Raw genomic sequence first — 15054 nt, forward strand, 5'->3', positions numbered from 1 at the left:
TATTTAAGCATGTCACAAATTTAGTTTCTGTGCTTTAAGAGTAAACAGACTGAGAATTCATGATCAAAATTAGTGTTTCTTCTCAAGAGATTTCAAGAAACTTAAATATGGTCAAGGAACACTACTGTAATTTGAAGTGAAGCCCCAGTAAGTGAAAAGGAAGCAAAGAAAATTCAAGTATTTCTAAATGTCTAATCTTAGAAAAAAGATACAAGGTATTATTTTTCCCTTTTTTTTTTTAACCCCAAAAAACCATCCTAAGTCCAGACAAGTTTTCTTGATTGTGCTGTTTCTATTGTCAGATGACATTTATGAAGCCATTTACTATTCAACTCCTATTTAAATGAAAAAAATCTGTTCCCATTAAATATATTTGTTACTAACAAGCATCTGACTTTCAAAAACTAGAAACACTTGAAACAGTTAACTTCTGACCTAGTAAGCATGCCAAATTTCTATTCTGAAGTTTTTCTTTATTAAAGTAAGTATTGATAGCTGGTCTTTAAGATTGATATGTAGAGTCATAGTCACATAAAATTTCAAACCCAAAGTATCATCAACAGTAATTATAGCATCTCTTCAATTCTGTCACTTCCTTAAAAGAAATATTTCTGCTATAGATTTTATATACATTTTTAATTCCTCAATTCAAAAAACCCTGAAAGACCAGTTTTCTTCATTATCTGCATAACAGACAAGAATTACTTGCCCCTAGATTAGACTGTTGTTTTGCACTACATATTAACTCAATACAATTGACAATTCTTTAGAGATTACCTAAACTCTGACAATCTTACTAATTTCAGAGGAACTACTGAAGAAACTTTTATGCTGTTTCTTCTTTAGGAAGTACACCTTTACCCACTAAAGACTCATTCTCACAGCTAAAATAAGCTCATCTTAACTCGCACTCTTTCCTTGTACTCTATAAGCAGTTCTATTTTACATCTTAGAAGCTCCATATTTGCATCTTAGAAGCTCCATATTTGCTTCATGAAAGCTTCAGATCCTGCTGGAAGCTCAAATGCTTCTGAAGCTCTTCTAGTCACGCTAACAGAAACAACATTAGTAATGTTTTGCCTTAGTAGACAACATCTTCAACATATTCAATGTAATCTAAAGCTACCTGTCATAAATTGTCTTTTTTCCTAATCCACAAAAAAAAAAAACCAAAACCACACTACCAACACAATTAATGTTTTTCTCAAACCATCAAGGAAGAACTTGAAGCCTAAAAGCAATGTCTGGATTGACCTACCTTCATTTTTATCAGCATCCAATAAATTCTGAAACTCTGTATGAAATATCTCAAGGTGTTTTTCAATAAGTACTTGCTCACACTTCCGTGCTAATTCATCTTGTGTGCTTTCATGGAGATATACTTGAACTCTACGTTGCTCTTCAAGAAGGCGAGCCTCAGCCTACAGAAGAGAAAAGTAAACATAAAATCTGTATGAGAAATCTAGTAGCAGAAAACATGTATATTAAGTAAATTAATCTAGGAAACAAACTAAAACCAAACAACTCAACTAATTCTTACGGTCCACCTTAACAGTTATTTCTCTGAGACTCATAATGTGACTCCTGCCATACTATTCACATACAGACTCAATGTCTATGTTGATGATTAACATCACATACTGCTGAAATACGTGGAGAATTACAGCAAAATTTCCTTGTCCTTCTGAACAAAAAAGTTTCCCAGTTGTCAGAAGGAGAAAGCTGGTTACAGGGCATGCTTGCAATTCTAGCAACAACAAGCTCTCCAGCTACAAGAGTTAGTATTGTTTAAAACAATCATGTTCATGGCTTGTGCCTGCACAAAACTGCAGTTTAACAGTATAATCATTACAAAGTTATTTAGAAGTTCTCATGTACAATCTCATGCAGAAAAGCTTCCCAATAATCTACAATCACTTAAATTGTACAGGTATTTAATTTATCTTATCTTCCTGGTGAACCAAAATTTTAAGTATCACTTAAGGAACCACTAATCACTTCAAATTCAGCAGCCTGACCCAATAACCAGGCTAGAAATAGTGCTGTTTATCCAACTGGTTTTTAATCAACTTGTCTGGGATCCCAAAAAGCAGAGACATTAAAAATTTAAATCCTTCCTCTGTTATCAGAATTATTGTAAGTTCAGTACATGAAAATACTCTGAAAGAAGGAATGCTAATTAATGATCTAATCCCTCTGTGGAGGCCAGCTTGCTCAGGAGGAGATTTCAATAATGTGCACACAAGCTCCTCATACAGGAACAGCAAGTCTGCAGGTCTAAAGCAAATGGTGCTGACAGGACAACGGGAAACGGACCCAAATAGAAGCATAGGAAGTTCTGCACAAATGTGCAGAAGAACTTCTTCGCAGTAAAGTTGATGGAGCACTGAAACAGGCTGCCCTCTCTGGGAGACACTCTCTCTGATTCTGGGACACAATCTCTCTGATTGTGGAATACCCTTCTCTGGAGACATTCAACACCTGCCTAGATGCTTACCTGTGCAACCTGGTCTAGGGAGTCTGCTTGGTAGGTCAGTTGGACTAGACAACCTTTAGAGGTCCCTTCCAGCCCCTACAGTTCTGTGATTCTGTGATGAGTCTAGTTTCAAATTCTGAAATCTAACAAAAATTTGTGTCTAACATATTCAGTATTACCCACTAAGAAATATTCAAACTTCCTATGTGAAACTCAATAAGGAGAGAGTCATATAATCTTCAGACCAAATTAATAGGAAAACTAGATTAACAGAAAAAGCATGGAACAAGAGCTGATTGAGTTTGCTTCTGTAAAATCATTGTCATTTTAAGAAATCAGTAATAAAAGCAAGAATTTTAAGTACCTCTATGCAAAAAATAACCTACCTTCTTCATGTACTCTGTGACTGGGTTCTGTTGTAAGAATTCAGTACTTTCTCGTGTATAAAATCTTTCTGTGTCAGCAAGAAACTGAGATTCAAATGACTCTTTATAGACAGTTAGTGTAGGTCCTTTTGCAAATGCATCATCTTCATTCAGCCCCAGTTCCACTACAAAAATGAGCAAACAATGATAAGACTGTCTTTTATCAAGTAGTCTCTCGCAAATATCTTCCAGCAGCCCCTCCTTCCAAGGAGGTCTACAGGAAAGCAGGGGAGGGTCTTTTCTTATAAGGACATGTAACCACAGGATGAGGAGAACTGGCTTCAAACTGTAAGGCAGATTTAGATTAAGCATTAGGAAGAAATTATTTACTGTGAGTGGTGGGACACTGGAACAGGCTGCCCAGAGAGGCTGTGGATGCCACCTCCCTGAAAGCGCTCATGGTCATGCTGGATGGGGCTTCAACCAACCTGGCAGGGGGTGTCCAGGCCTAAGAATGGAGTTGGAACTAGACGATCTTTAAGGTCCCTTCCAACCCAAACCACTCTATGATTCTATGAAGTAAACAGATCATCTCCCTCTAACTTAAAAAAAAGAAGTGATGCTGTGATTACCTTCATTAAAGAACAAAATAAGCGCTTAAAAAAATAAGCAGTGTAAGTCGTTACTCATACGAACTGTATTTCCTGATACATTATTAAACAGATCACAGGAAATGATACTTTACATTCTCAAAACACAGTTCAAACTGCCCTTCCGTATTTCTCCTCTTAGGATTACAGGTTATGAGCATACGTATTTTTAGTAATAAAAATAATTAATCCATGTAAATTTATGCAAAGGGGAAAAAAATGAACACTGTTTCATCAGCTATGTTTTTATCTTTCTAGTTTTTTCCTACAGAGCTGACTCATAAGCAATCAATGCTCATTTATCAGTTCTCTTTTCAATCTTGACAAATTATTTATGATTAACTGTATATATAAATTATGACTGTATATTATAACTATATTAACTGTAATATAATTAACTGTAATTATGTGTCTAGCATCTCTACATAATCAAAGAGAAACTTGATATAACTACATTTATTTTACCATAACAGTATATAGTAGGCGTCCAAGGACATGGGAGGCTACTTCTAAGTTCTGATATGGGATTATTATTCTAACTTTTTTTTTTAAGGAAAATAATTTAACTTTAAAAGAAATCTCATTTACCATAAGATTGTACGACTCCACTGATCAGCCTTGTATTAATAGTTTCACCATTTCTTTCCTTTTCAATCAATTTCAATACAGCATTCGTTACCTTAGGAAACGGAATTAAAAGCAAGTCAAGAACAGAGAAAACTGCTGACAGCTCTATATTCAAGAATAATTAAGCCCTTGAAGAACAAAATTTAAAGACATCAAACATATAGAATTTCTACAAACATTACTGCCATTTTGCTACACCCGTAAGTTCTACAATGAGACTATAGTACAATTACTCATGAGCCATTAAAGGGTATGAATACCCCTTAGATTTTTGTGTTTGTTCCCTTTACTGCAATTTTTTTAGTTTTTAAAAAACTTTACCTAAACCAAACTTCCATGTGTTTTATACCTGAAAAAAAAAACTTTGCAAGAGCAGAGCTTCAACTTTATGCAAAGAAAGCTAGTTACTCCACTTTGCTCATGAATATTCTTCAATGGAAATCTAGTATAATAATATTAAAGTATAAATTGTCTTTTAATTGTGAAGTATTGGTAAATAACAGTGAAATATAAAATATTTCATTGTGATGCAATGTTTTATATTGGGCTCATGAATACAAAATATTTGATTGACCTGAATTTCCCAGGCATCAGTATAAATTAAGAGGTTCACAGTAATAGGTGATCACAAATCCAGGCCTATCACCTATCTGTTTTCACTGAATCTTGACTTTTTCCAATACATCACTGCCAAAATGTACTTCTGCCTGTCAACAATGAAGCTGTCTGCTTCATTTAAGACCTGCTTTTTTTAAGGCTGGCTTTTTTTTTTTTTAATTTTAAAGAATGCCAGGTGCCCCCTAAGCAAAGAAATAACACAGTGGGTTCAATACAAAAGTACAACCATTGGAAAAAAAAAATTCAAGACAAATTTAATTCCTCCAAAATAATTATCTTTTTAACATCACAAAAAAGTAGCAGAAAATTGTTTTATTTGAGAAGTTTTTTTCCACCCCAAATTCTCTCTACAACAGTCACTAAGAACATATAAAATTAATCCTCTAAAATAATGCTATGATTACATAATCTATATATACCTGCTTATTTAATGGCCTGAATAAGCAGTCTCTCCAGGTCACCAAGGCAAGCTGGAATTAAGGGAAGGGAGATGAAAAATAGAAAAAACATGTACTTATACACACATGCATACTCATATACACATAGTAACTTCTAAGGAAAGCTGATGCAGTATGAAAAACACTCAATTTTTAATGATTAAGTTGTGGTACAGATATTTCTCATTCAATAAAAAAGATTCACAGTATAATTACTATTTATTATATTGCTAACTCTACCTATGATGTTCCTTTCTCTGACTGAGAGTGATCTCCCACCAGCACTGACAAATAAACTTCACAACTTCGACAACAGACATCTTTTTCTGCTGATGATTTTCAGGCTAGCACAATCCTTTAGCAAGGGACTAGTGAAAGGCAGAACAATTGAGAGGCAGTAAATAAGGAGAAAAACTACTTTCTATCCTATGCAAAGTTATTTTAGTGAAGGAGTAAAATAACACCTCTTTCCAGCAAGGACAGCCCTTACCCTTTATTTTCAGAAGGGATTCCATATCTTAGATAATTTAAAAAATAAAAAACATAGTTATATTACATTTGGAAAAAAATTATAAATATGACAAATTAGTTTTCTAGCTTGTTACTGCAAGCCAAGTGTTGACTGCATCTTAGCAGCTTAGATACTAGAGATTTGTAGAGACATACTGAACAAAAAACTGCAGTTCATTCTTTGTTCTCTATTTGAAGCACTTGAGTGAATTCTCAGTAGAAAGGTGAGTCTATGCAGAATCACACAAATAACAGTGTATAAAGCAAGCATTCAAGTCAGCTCTTGACAGTCTGCACCCATTGAGTCTAGTAATATCAAAGTTGTTTGAACATCTCATGGAATATTCATATATACACTAAGTGGGTGAGGGGAAGAGAAGGGCGTCCTAAGAGGACAGTAAAAGAAGTGAAACTTCTTTTGGCAAATTGTACACCTACTTTAAAACTTCTATGAACTTCCTAAAAACAAGGAGCAATAGTAATACAAAGACAACAAATGCCAGCAGATAGAATGAGCAATTCATTGACTTAAAAAAGTGACCTACCGAATAGATTTCATATATTCCTTTACGACCTTCATCACACTCACGACGAACCCAGTGTCGATTGAGGTACGCACATATCCCATTCAGTACTTTGCTTGAAAATCGATAATCTTCCCATTGTTGAGTGTAAAATTTCAACACACTTTCATCCATCAAATCTTCACCATCCTAAATAAAAAAAGCAAAAAGTCTGCGAGTAGTGTAGGGTAATCTTAAAGTGCAACAGAGACATGTAAAGGAGTACAATAAATCTACACTAAACATTAATTTTAAGATAGGATTAGTTTATTATTGCAATAATAAAGCACAAAACAAAAATGGCTCTTGCTAAACAAAAGATAAAAATAGCACAGAAAACCACCCATAAAAGGAAAGCATAGACAAAACTCCAGTAGTCCCTTTACGTGAGCAAGATAGATTCGCACTGGAAACAGACAGCTAGACTGATAAGTATGAAAGGTAAAACATACCAAGACAACTAATGTATTAAAAAAAACCCTCATAAAATACAACACCCACTCCTACTGCTACTACTTGGGAGGCTGAAACAAATAAGCACAGATAGATAGGGACTTTTGTAGGACTTTGTCAGGTAGTAAACGGAAACCGTTTGAATGGTCATGGGAATAAAACAGGAATGTATCCTGGATAAAACCAGGAGAGAACTTTGTCTTGTAATTAATTTAGGTAGCTGCACGCTTACAGTACTCCAAGAATTCTTTTATTGCAGCTCAAAATTAAAATCCTCAAGTTAAAACCTTAACACTGAACACCTTCTTAAAAATAACTAAGAAATTGCTCTCTTACAAAGCAGCCTGATGTACTGCTGTATTAGTAGTTAGTAAATCTGTGTCTAAAATCGGGCATTTTCAACATTACAGGCAACCATCTTATCATGATTACTAATACATCAGTTAACTGATTAGGAAGTCTGGATATACTTGTTCAAGTTATAAGGCAGCTTCAAATGGCAGTTGATTTTACTTTAGTAACCCACATATACATCTCTTTTGCAGCATTAGAAAAAAACTCATGCCACAGTAGAGCCTACAATACCTTCTAATAGTTAACAGAATAATTGAGATAAAACAGATTTCAATTCATTCAAATTTACTTGTAATAACTGCATACAGTTCTAGTTTTGTCGTTACATTTTTTCCTCAACTTGGCCTATCTTACTACAAATATCAGTCCACGATCTTACCTTAAGGAGATTTGTCAAGTAGTTCTTCAGGAATTCTTTTAGTCGTTTGTACAATTCCAAGCCCACAAACTGAGCACCTCCAGGTGTTTGACCTTTTTTTGATTTAGAAGGAGGTACTCCAGCTCCTCGCGCTTGATTAGACTGGTGTACACTAGTACAGTAGTTATAAACATGACTTAACAAGGAAGTTAAGGAATATCTTCGTGAGAATATAAGCCATTACGAATACAACAAAAAAAAACCATTAATTTCAAGAAGCTATGTCCATATGGTCATAAATGACCTAACCATAATACAATACAAGACGCATTAACCAACATAAAATCAAAACTAAGAAAAACACAACCACAACATTCCATCCCTTATTCCACATCATCACATCACGCTTAACATATACCTATATACAAAAAAATCAGTAATTAACATGCATTACAGACAAACATATCTATATACATATATATACACATGGAATCACTGACTGCACTCCCCCAGCATAAAATTCCATTGCGGTACACACTGGACATCCTCATTTTTGTCCATAACCCACCAAGTGGGCCCAGGTCCCTCTGCAGAAACAGTTGCACAGAGGGGTTTGCACTTTCCAGAAGCTGGGAGGACCTACACTGCTTTTCCCAACATGCTCTTAACATGTACCACAGGGACCTTATCTCCCTCTATGCTATACAGGGAGCTGGATTGTGTAGGACTATCTCAATTGACTAGTCCTCTACTGTTGACCAACTAGGTGGCTTCTGCAAAATTTCTCCCAATGCTTAAATGTTCCACCACCCACTGCTTTCAACATGGTTTTCAAAAAGACATTCTAGCGCTTAATCTTACCAGAAGCTGGTGAATGGTAGGGGATATAATAAAACCATCCAGTGCTGTGTTCTTTGGTCCAAATATCCACAAGTGCATTTTTGAAATGAGACATTATCTGACTCAAATCTTTCCGGGGTGCCATATTGCCACAGGACTTGTTTCTCAAGACCTAAGACCCCGTGGTTGCCTCCAAGTGGGACCTTCCTTTCCAGCAGCAATGTACAGTATGTTCTTTACATCCTGTCCCATCAGTACTGGCCTCAGGGCCACAGCATGGGCTACCTCCTGCTTAATTTGTTCAAAAGCTTGATGCTGTTCAGAACCCCATGCAAAATTATTTTTCTGCGTCACCTGATAGAGGGGGCTCACTATGAGGCTGTAGTTTAGGATGTGCATTCTCCAAAAACCTACTACATCCAGAAAAGACTGGGTATCTCTTTCTTGCTAGTGGGTGAAGACATACTAGTTATTTTGTCAACCACATCTCCTGGGATGTGGTGACGACCATCTTGCCATTTTACTTCTAGGAACTGAATTTCTTAGGCAGGTCCTTCCAGTTTTTTCTACTTAGTAGCGAAATCAGCATCCAGAAGAATTTGGATTATTATTATCCTTTCTCAAAAACTTCCTCAGCTGTATCACCCCACACATCAATGTCATTAATATACTGGAGGTGCTCAGGAGCTCCGTCTTGTTCCAGTGTGGTCTGGATTAACCCATGGCAAACATGTTTCCACACCTGGGGCAAACGGTTCCAGGTGTACTGAACACACCTCCAGGTAAAAGCAAACTGTAGCCTGCATTCTGTGGCCAAAGGAATGGAAAAGAATGCATTTGCAATGTCAATGGTGGCATACCATTCGGCTGCTTTTGACTCCAGCTTGTACTGGAGTCAAACATATCTGGCACAGCAACACTCAGTGGGTGTGGGACTTCATTCAGGTCACAGTAATCTACCGTCAGCCTCCATTCTCCACTGGCTTTACACACCAGCCATATGGGGCTGTTAAAAGGTGACTGGGTTTTGTTGATTGCTCCCTGACTCTAGCTGTCAAACTACCTTATGAATGGGGAGTAAGGAATCCCTGTTAGTGCGGTACTGCTGTCTGTATATCATTTCTGTAGCAATTCGTACCTGCTGCTTTTTTAGTACCCCCACAACAGATTGATCTTCTGACAGGCCAGACAACTCAGATAGATGCTTAAATGTTGTCTGTATCTACAGCAGCTATTCCAAAAGCCCATGAGAAACCCTTGGGATCCTTGAAACTTCCCCCTTCTGAGATTACATATCGAGTATGCATAGAGTCCCCTGTCTAGTCACTACAGGGTGCTTCTGCCAGTCCTCACAACACAGACGATTCCTGAGCGCCCAGTCACTCCAGAAATATAAATAAATTCTGTCCCTTTATAGCTCAAGGGTATTAGAGTGCACTGTGCACTGCTGTCCAGTAGTGCCTTATATTTTTGTGGCTCTGATGTGCCAGGCCATCGAATCCACACAGTCCAATACACTCTATTATCTCTTTCCCTCTCTGGCTGGGGGCAGGGCCCCTCTACTGGTTACCTGCAGTAACTGGAGCAATTTCATTGGTGTTGATCTGTGTTGTAATTCTCCCACCCATGCTCACAGTGCAGGAGTGTTGTTTTTTTTAAATGCCATTTCTTCATGTCTTGGCTGCATGTGACATGGAGTTACTGTTGTCATTTGCCTGAGCAGGGATGCTTTTGCCTTTGACAGCTGAGACTTTAATCCGTTAGATCAGCTCCTTCAGCAGATTCTTTGGATCATCCTGGTCTTCATCAGGTGTTTCTAATACTGCCACGGGTTCATCCCTATTGATCACTAGGGACAATTCCTCCAGTACACCTTCCTATCTCTTCTCTGCTTTATCTAGTTTTTCTGCTACCTTTGATATAGCTGAAATGGAAGCATAAGATGGCAGCAATTGTTCAAAGTTTTCAAGTGTAAGAATCTGTTAAAATACCGGGGGTTTTCTGTGTTGGTCCTCCTATCTATTGAACGTTGTTACTAGTGTACTGGCATACTTTTCCAGTGCTGTTCTTCATAGCTTCTGCCATACACTGGGTGTACTCCTCACTCTCTCAGAATCATGATCCTGGCATGCATCGTTTGGAACAAATGTGGAATCATACAGCATTTCCACTATGGCTGTTTCTCTCAAATATTGGATGCCTTCCTCAACAGTATCCTATCTTCTTATTGCAGGCTCCAGGTCATCTCAGTAGCTGTGAAGTAAAGACATCCCTACAAACATCCGTTCCTAGAGGCTGATGACTCCATTCAGACATCTACTAATCCCTCGGTCAATAGCTGGGTCTCAGGCAATGCTTCCTAACTGGTGAGTTTTGCTACAATCTAGTGACACACTACTGCCCCAATGTCCCAACACCAAAGCAATCAGGTGACAATAGTGGTTTTGGGACAAACAGTGGTTTTGAAGAAGGCCCCTTGTATGAATTTTCCCCTTCTTCCTCCACTTCTTTCCATTCTAGACACAAGGACACCTGTTTCCACTTCTGGCCTTGCAGAGGGATAATTAATACAGGTGCTTCCTGTAATTGATCAGGTTTGACTTGGAGGCTTCCCTTTTTGGTTTGGACCTCAGTTTGTAAGCTGCCTCTCTCCAGAACAGAGTATACTACTTAGAGTTCAGTAAGCACAACCCGAGCCCCAGATAAACCATTCCTCCTCAGATCTTTCTGAGCCACACCATCCCCTACTCAAATACTTGCTTAGTTTCTCAGGATCCCACAGGTGTTCAAGAGTAAAATCCCATGGCACCAGGGATCCCCAGGCTCCTAATCTATTTCCTAAATCTTTCCACATTCCCTGCCATTCAGTATTTTCTGTTTTTTTCTGGTTTTGAGAGACACTTCTTCCACACAAAGAAGTCCTTTCCACTATTATTACAAGGTTCAGGGAGACTGATAATACAGTCCCTAAGCTGGCATCCCATACATGCATAAGGAACTGAAAAGGAAACCTGGAAGCCAATCAACTGTCATATAGTTTGTTGTATTAGCTGGGGTGTCTAGATACCAGCCAGGTATCTCCATCAGTGCCCTTAAACGGTTATACACAGATATAACTCCAGTACCGAACATAAAGAACTTAAAAGTAAGGCAAGACACAGAACGGCCCTTGGTCCTCTATGCAATAGTTCTACAGTGGAGCAGAGATTCTTGAGTGCCCTCATTCTCCACCAATAATTTTCATGGTGTCATCTGTGACAGGGATACAAAGAAAAAAGAGGGAGAGAGGGAAGAAAGAAAAGGGAAAAACAGACAAACAAACTGCAGTCAGTGGCAACACAGTCACCTGAGCAGAGCACTGGGGGGAAGCATAAAGGTACAGAGTAAAGATAAAGTACAGAGATAAAAGATGGGTCTAAAAAAAAAACAAAACAAGGGCAACAATTTGAAGCGGAACAGTAATTTTACTAAATCTAACAAAACTGAACAAACTTGGAGGGACAGAAGTATCCAAAATCTGAGAATCTTACGGTAGTAAAACCGCAGGGGAAGCACACATGCTTTATCACCATGGCAGGCTGAGAGAGAAAGAATGCCAGAGAAAGCAGCTGGTGTCCAGTCCGGGGCTCCCCTTTTCTTCTCCCCAGCAGAGCATTAACTCTTCAACTCCCAACATAATGTCCAGATGTGGAATACCGGTATCAAAACCACAAAACAACAACATTTGGATATAAAATTTACTCTTCTCACAAAGAAGAAAAGCAGGGCTTATCTCACTGCTTAACTTTAAAACAAGTAAGGTGCTCTAAATTGTATATAGAAAGTCCCTTCACAGTAACACAAGGAATTTAGGGCTTTGACTCATAAACACCCAGCTGGGAGTCTTACCTCCTCCTTTCCCTAGCTCTCCTAACCCAAGTGGCTTTGAGCAAGTCTAAAAATAAACTAATTGTCCAGACAGCAGGTAAATCTTATAGGTTTTGAGAACACTGCCTGATGAAAATACTCTCTGCTCTTCTCCAACAGCAATCCTAACAACCTTCAGAAAAGCTATCAAACAACAAGAAGACAAACGCTTTCCCAACTCCATACACTTTGCTATTAAAATCAAAACTTCTTGTAAACACTGAGAAAGAATTTAACTTTTACCCATTCTCAATCAAAGCAACCTCAGAGCTGCAGAAAAAAATATATCAGTAGTAGCCATCTTTATTCCAGCTTGAGTCTTGCTAATGGAACTGTCCAAGATAGAACTGTGAGTGTTCTATTTTAGTTCTTTCTATTTTAGTTGTTCTGTACCTGTTATGTTGGATTGCCTATATAGAAAGCAGCCTGTAAATGCAAAACTCGGATATATTATGCGTAAATGAATACTCTCACACTTTCTTACCCCAGATTTGCATTCTTATCTATTATATAACCTAACTACTGACAGAAAGACTTACTCTTAAGACAGATGCCCAGCCCTGCCTTTTGGCAGAGCTTTGTTACAGGGTTGCTATGTGTTTGCTAAGCTGAATGCATGCACTGTCTTGTGCTTGCTCTGCCCTATGAAAACTGCAATGGGGGTTTACTCAGAAAGAAGCTCCTGTTAATATTCTTTAATTTTCTTTAAAGTGGATTCCAATTTCAATGGGGCAGCTGGGTCCCCACACCTTTTCCATACTGCTGTGAAAAATTAGCATAGCTGGAATAAGTCTGCTTGAAGAACAGAAAAAATAGAAGAGGAAGTAGAAATAGGAGTACAAAGATATACAGCAGAGAGAGTTTTACAGTAAGGCTTTTGAAAAGAGGAAGTATGCAATAATGCTGAACAACTTTCTAAGTAGAGTTTCTACCACTGTTTCCATTCACTTTAACATGAAGATCAATTTTAGGCATAAATTTACTATTTTGATTATAATTAACACCAATAGTTAATTATATGCTGAATATTCTCATCTCAAGGGTAGGTCTACAAGAACAGTTTCAGATTTGCTACACTTGTCAAAAAACTATTTTGTTAATTACTCCAAAGTTATGCAATGTGTATATACATAAAAATATTGAGAATTTTGACCAGAAAATTGTTCTGTATACTTGTAAAACCACCTCTAATAGAAAACATAGTTGTCTTTTTAAAAATAACATATTTCACATATTTTCTTCAGACGAAAGAATTTCAACATGGATGCATCCAATTTTATAAAACCACCTCATGCACATCTAAAGTTCCTAAACAAAGTTGACACACCAGCAAGACTTAAGCTGCTTATTAACCAGATTAATAAAATTCTGTACAAGTTTCTGAAATGTGACTCACTTTTCAAAACAAGTGCTTTTAACTTGACCTTACACTTTCTGTGGAGTTGCAATGAAAAAAAAACAAAGTACCACAAAACAACCTTAATTCTTGTTGCTGGTACCTCCAGGAAAGTCTCTTCTACATGCTTTTATTTCATTTGGTAATGTATCCTACAGAGTTTAAACAAACCAAAAGGAGGAAGAAAAAAGATCGCACATTTAAGTCTTTATATGACATACTAGTGCTCTGCTAAGCCATCTCCATTTTAGTCAGGGAAGGACTGAGGCAGTGAATGAAGAACCTGTTACAGAATCAGTCATGGATTTGCTATGAGAATTCAGGTATAAAGCTATGATAGACTAATGCATGTCTGAGATCTAAGAAACTTCCAGCAAAAGTTACTTGAAGACTAGCAGGTAACATTTTGTTTCCATCTGCGTGGGAAAAGCAGAGAAATGCAGAAGTACAAGGAAAAGAAGGCATTTTCAAACAAATATGTATATAAAGTGTACAGTCTTTATCTCAATGTGTAAGAACCAACATAATTAAGACTGTTTTTAGCTTTACAGCTCTTGAGCTGACAGAAGTCTGTTTTCTATTGAATATTATTGGTTGCTATAGAAGCAAGCAGAACAGGAAGCTATCAGCACAGAGAAGAAAATGAACTGATCATGCCAGTATAAACATATTCTGCACTTCTTTGAAACCAAAGCAGCAACTTCAACAAGAATACATAAGACCATACCATTATATCCACATTTCTGCAAAACAAGAAATAGACCCTTCAACATTCATAAATATATACCATTACTTCTATCTTCACATTCCACATAAGCGCTAACCTGTAGAAACACTAAAAAACACTGTATTGAACATAAATAGGATTAACAGACAGTTGAAGTTGCTTTATGGACTCAGAGCGACCTCAAACCATTTAACATGAGAATGAAAGAATGATTTTGAATTAAGGAATCTCAAAAGGAAGAGTAACACATTCTGAGGTTTAAGAACTGCCTGCCCTTACAACCTGGTATCTTCTTCTAGGCAGAAATAGTAACAGCCTGTTCAGAGGAAAAGAGCATACTGTACTGCCTAGTAATATCAGATCCATGTCAGCAGTACTTCTGCTTATTTAAAACCTTACTAAAAGACAGGATTTCTAGCGAAAGCCACTAGGACCAGGGTTCCAACCAAAGCAACTGCAGAGACCTTGCCAAGGGAATAACATCATAACACCATTTGGGAAAAATGTTCAACTGGTACTAACTATCCACAGGTAAGAAACGTTGAATGTATTTATATATTCTATGAACAGGGAAATTATCTCAAGTCATCTGTTATTTTTAAAATGCTAACAAAATTTTATAGTGTAAGGCTCCCCTTTTTGCTAATATCTAAGATGAAATGACTACCTCAAAAGACACTTGACAATAACCTTTTGTGATAAAAAATTACTTACATTTAATGCAATAGATGATCAATAACCCATGTTGCCGTAACAGTTATCTTCTTTTTTATT

General features: G+C 37.2%; 1 protein-coding gene across 1 annotated transcript in view; it reads right to left on the reverse strand.

The window, feature by feature from the left end:
- CUL1 (cullin 1) overlaps positions 1–15054 on the reverse strand; it is a 51959-nt gene that overhangs the window by 21815 nt on the left and 15090 nt on the right. Inside the window, exons 3-8 of the mRNA XM_065753080.1 lie at positions 7433–7607; positions 6229–6396; positions 5156–5206; positions 4080–4170; positions 2863–3026; positions 1259–1421 (exon numbers count right to left, since the gene is read on the reverse strand). Of these exons, the coding sequence (XP_065609152.1) occupies positions 1259–1421; positions 2863–3026; positions 4080–4170; positions 5156–5206; positions 6229–6396; positions 7433–7607 (812 nt within the window). The remainder of the gene's footprint in view (positions 1–1258; positions 1422–2862; positions 3027–4079; positions 4171–5155; positions 5207–6228; positions 6397–7432; positions 7608–15054) is intronic.

This window comes from Cyrtonyx montezumae, unplaced genomic scaffold (genome assembly GCF_038088225.1).
Source record: "Cyrtonyx montezumae isolate F1298 unplaced genomic scaffold, pur_monq_1.0 scaffold_8, whole genome shotgun sequence".
Lineage (NCBI taxonomy): Eukaryota > Metazoa > Chordata > Aves > Galliformes > Odontophoridae > Cyrtonyx > Cyrtonyx montezumae.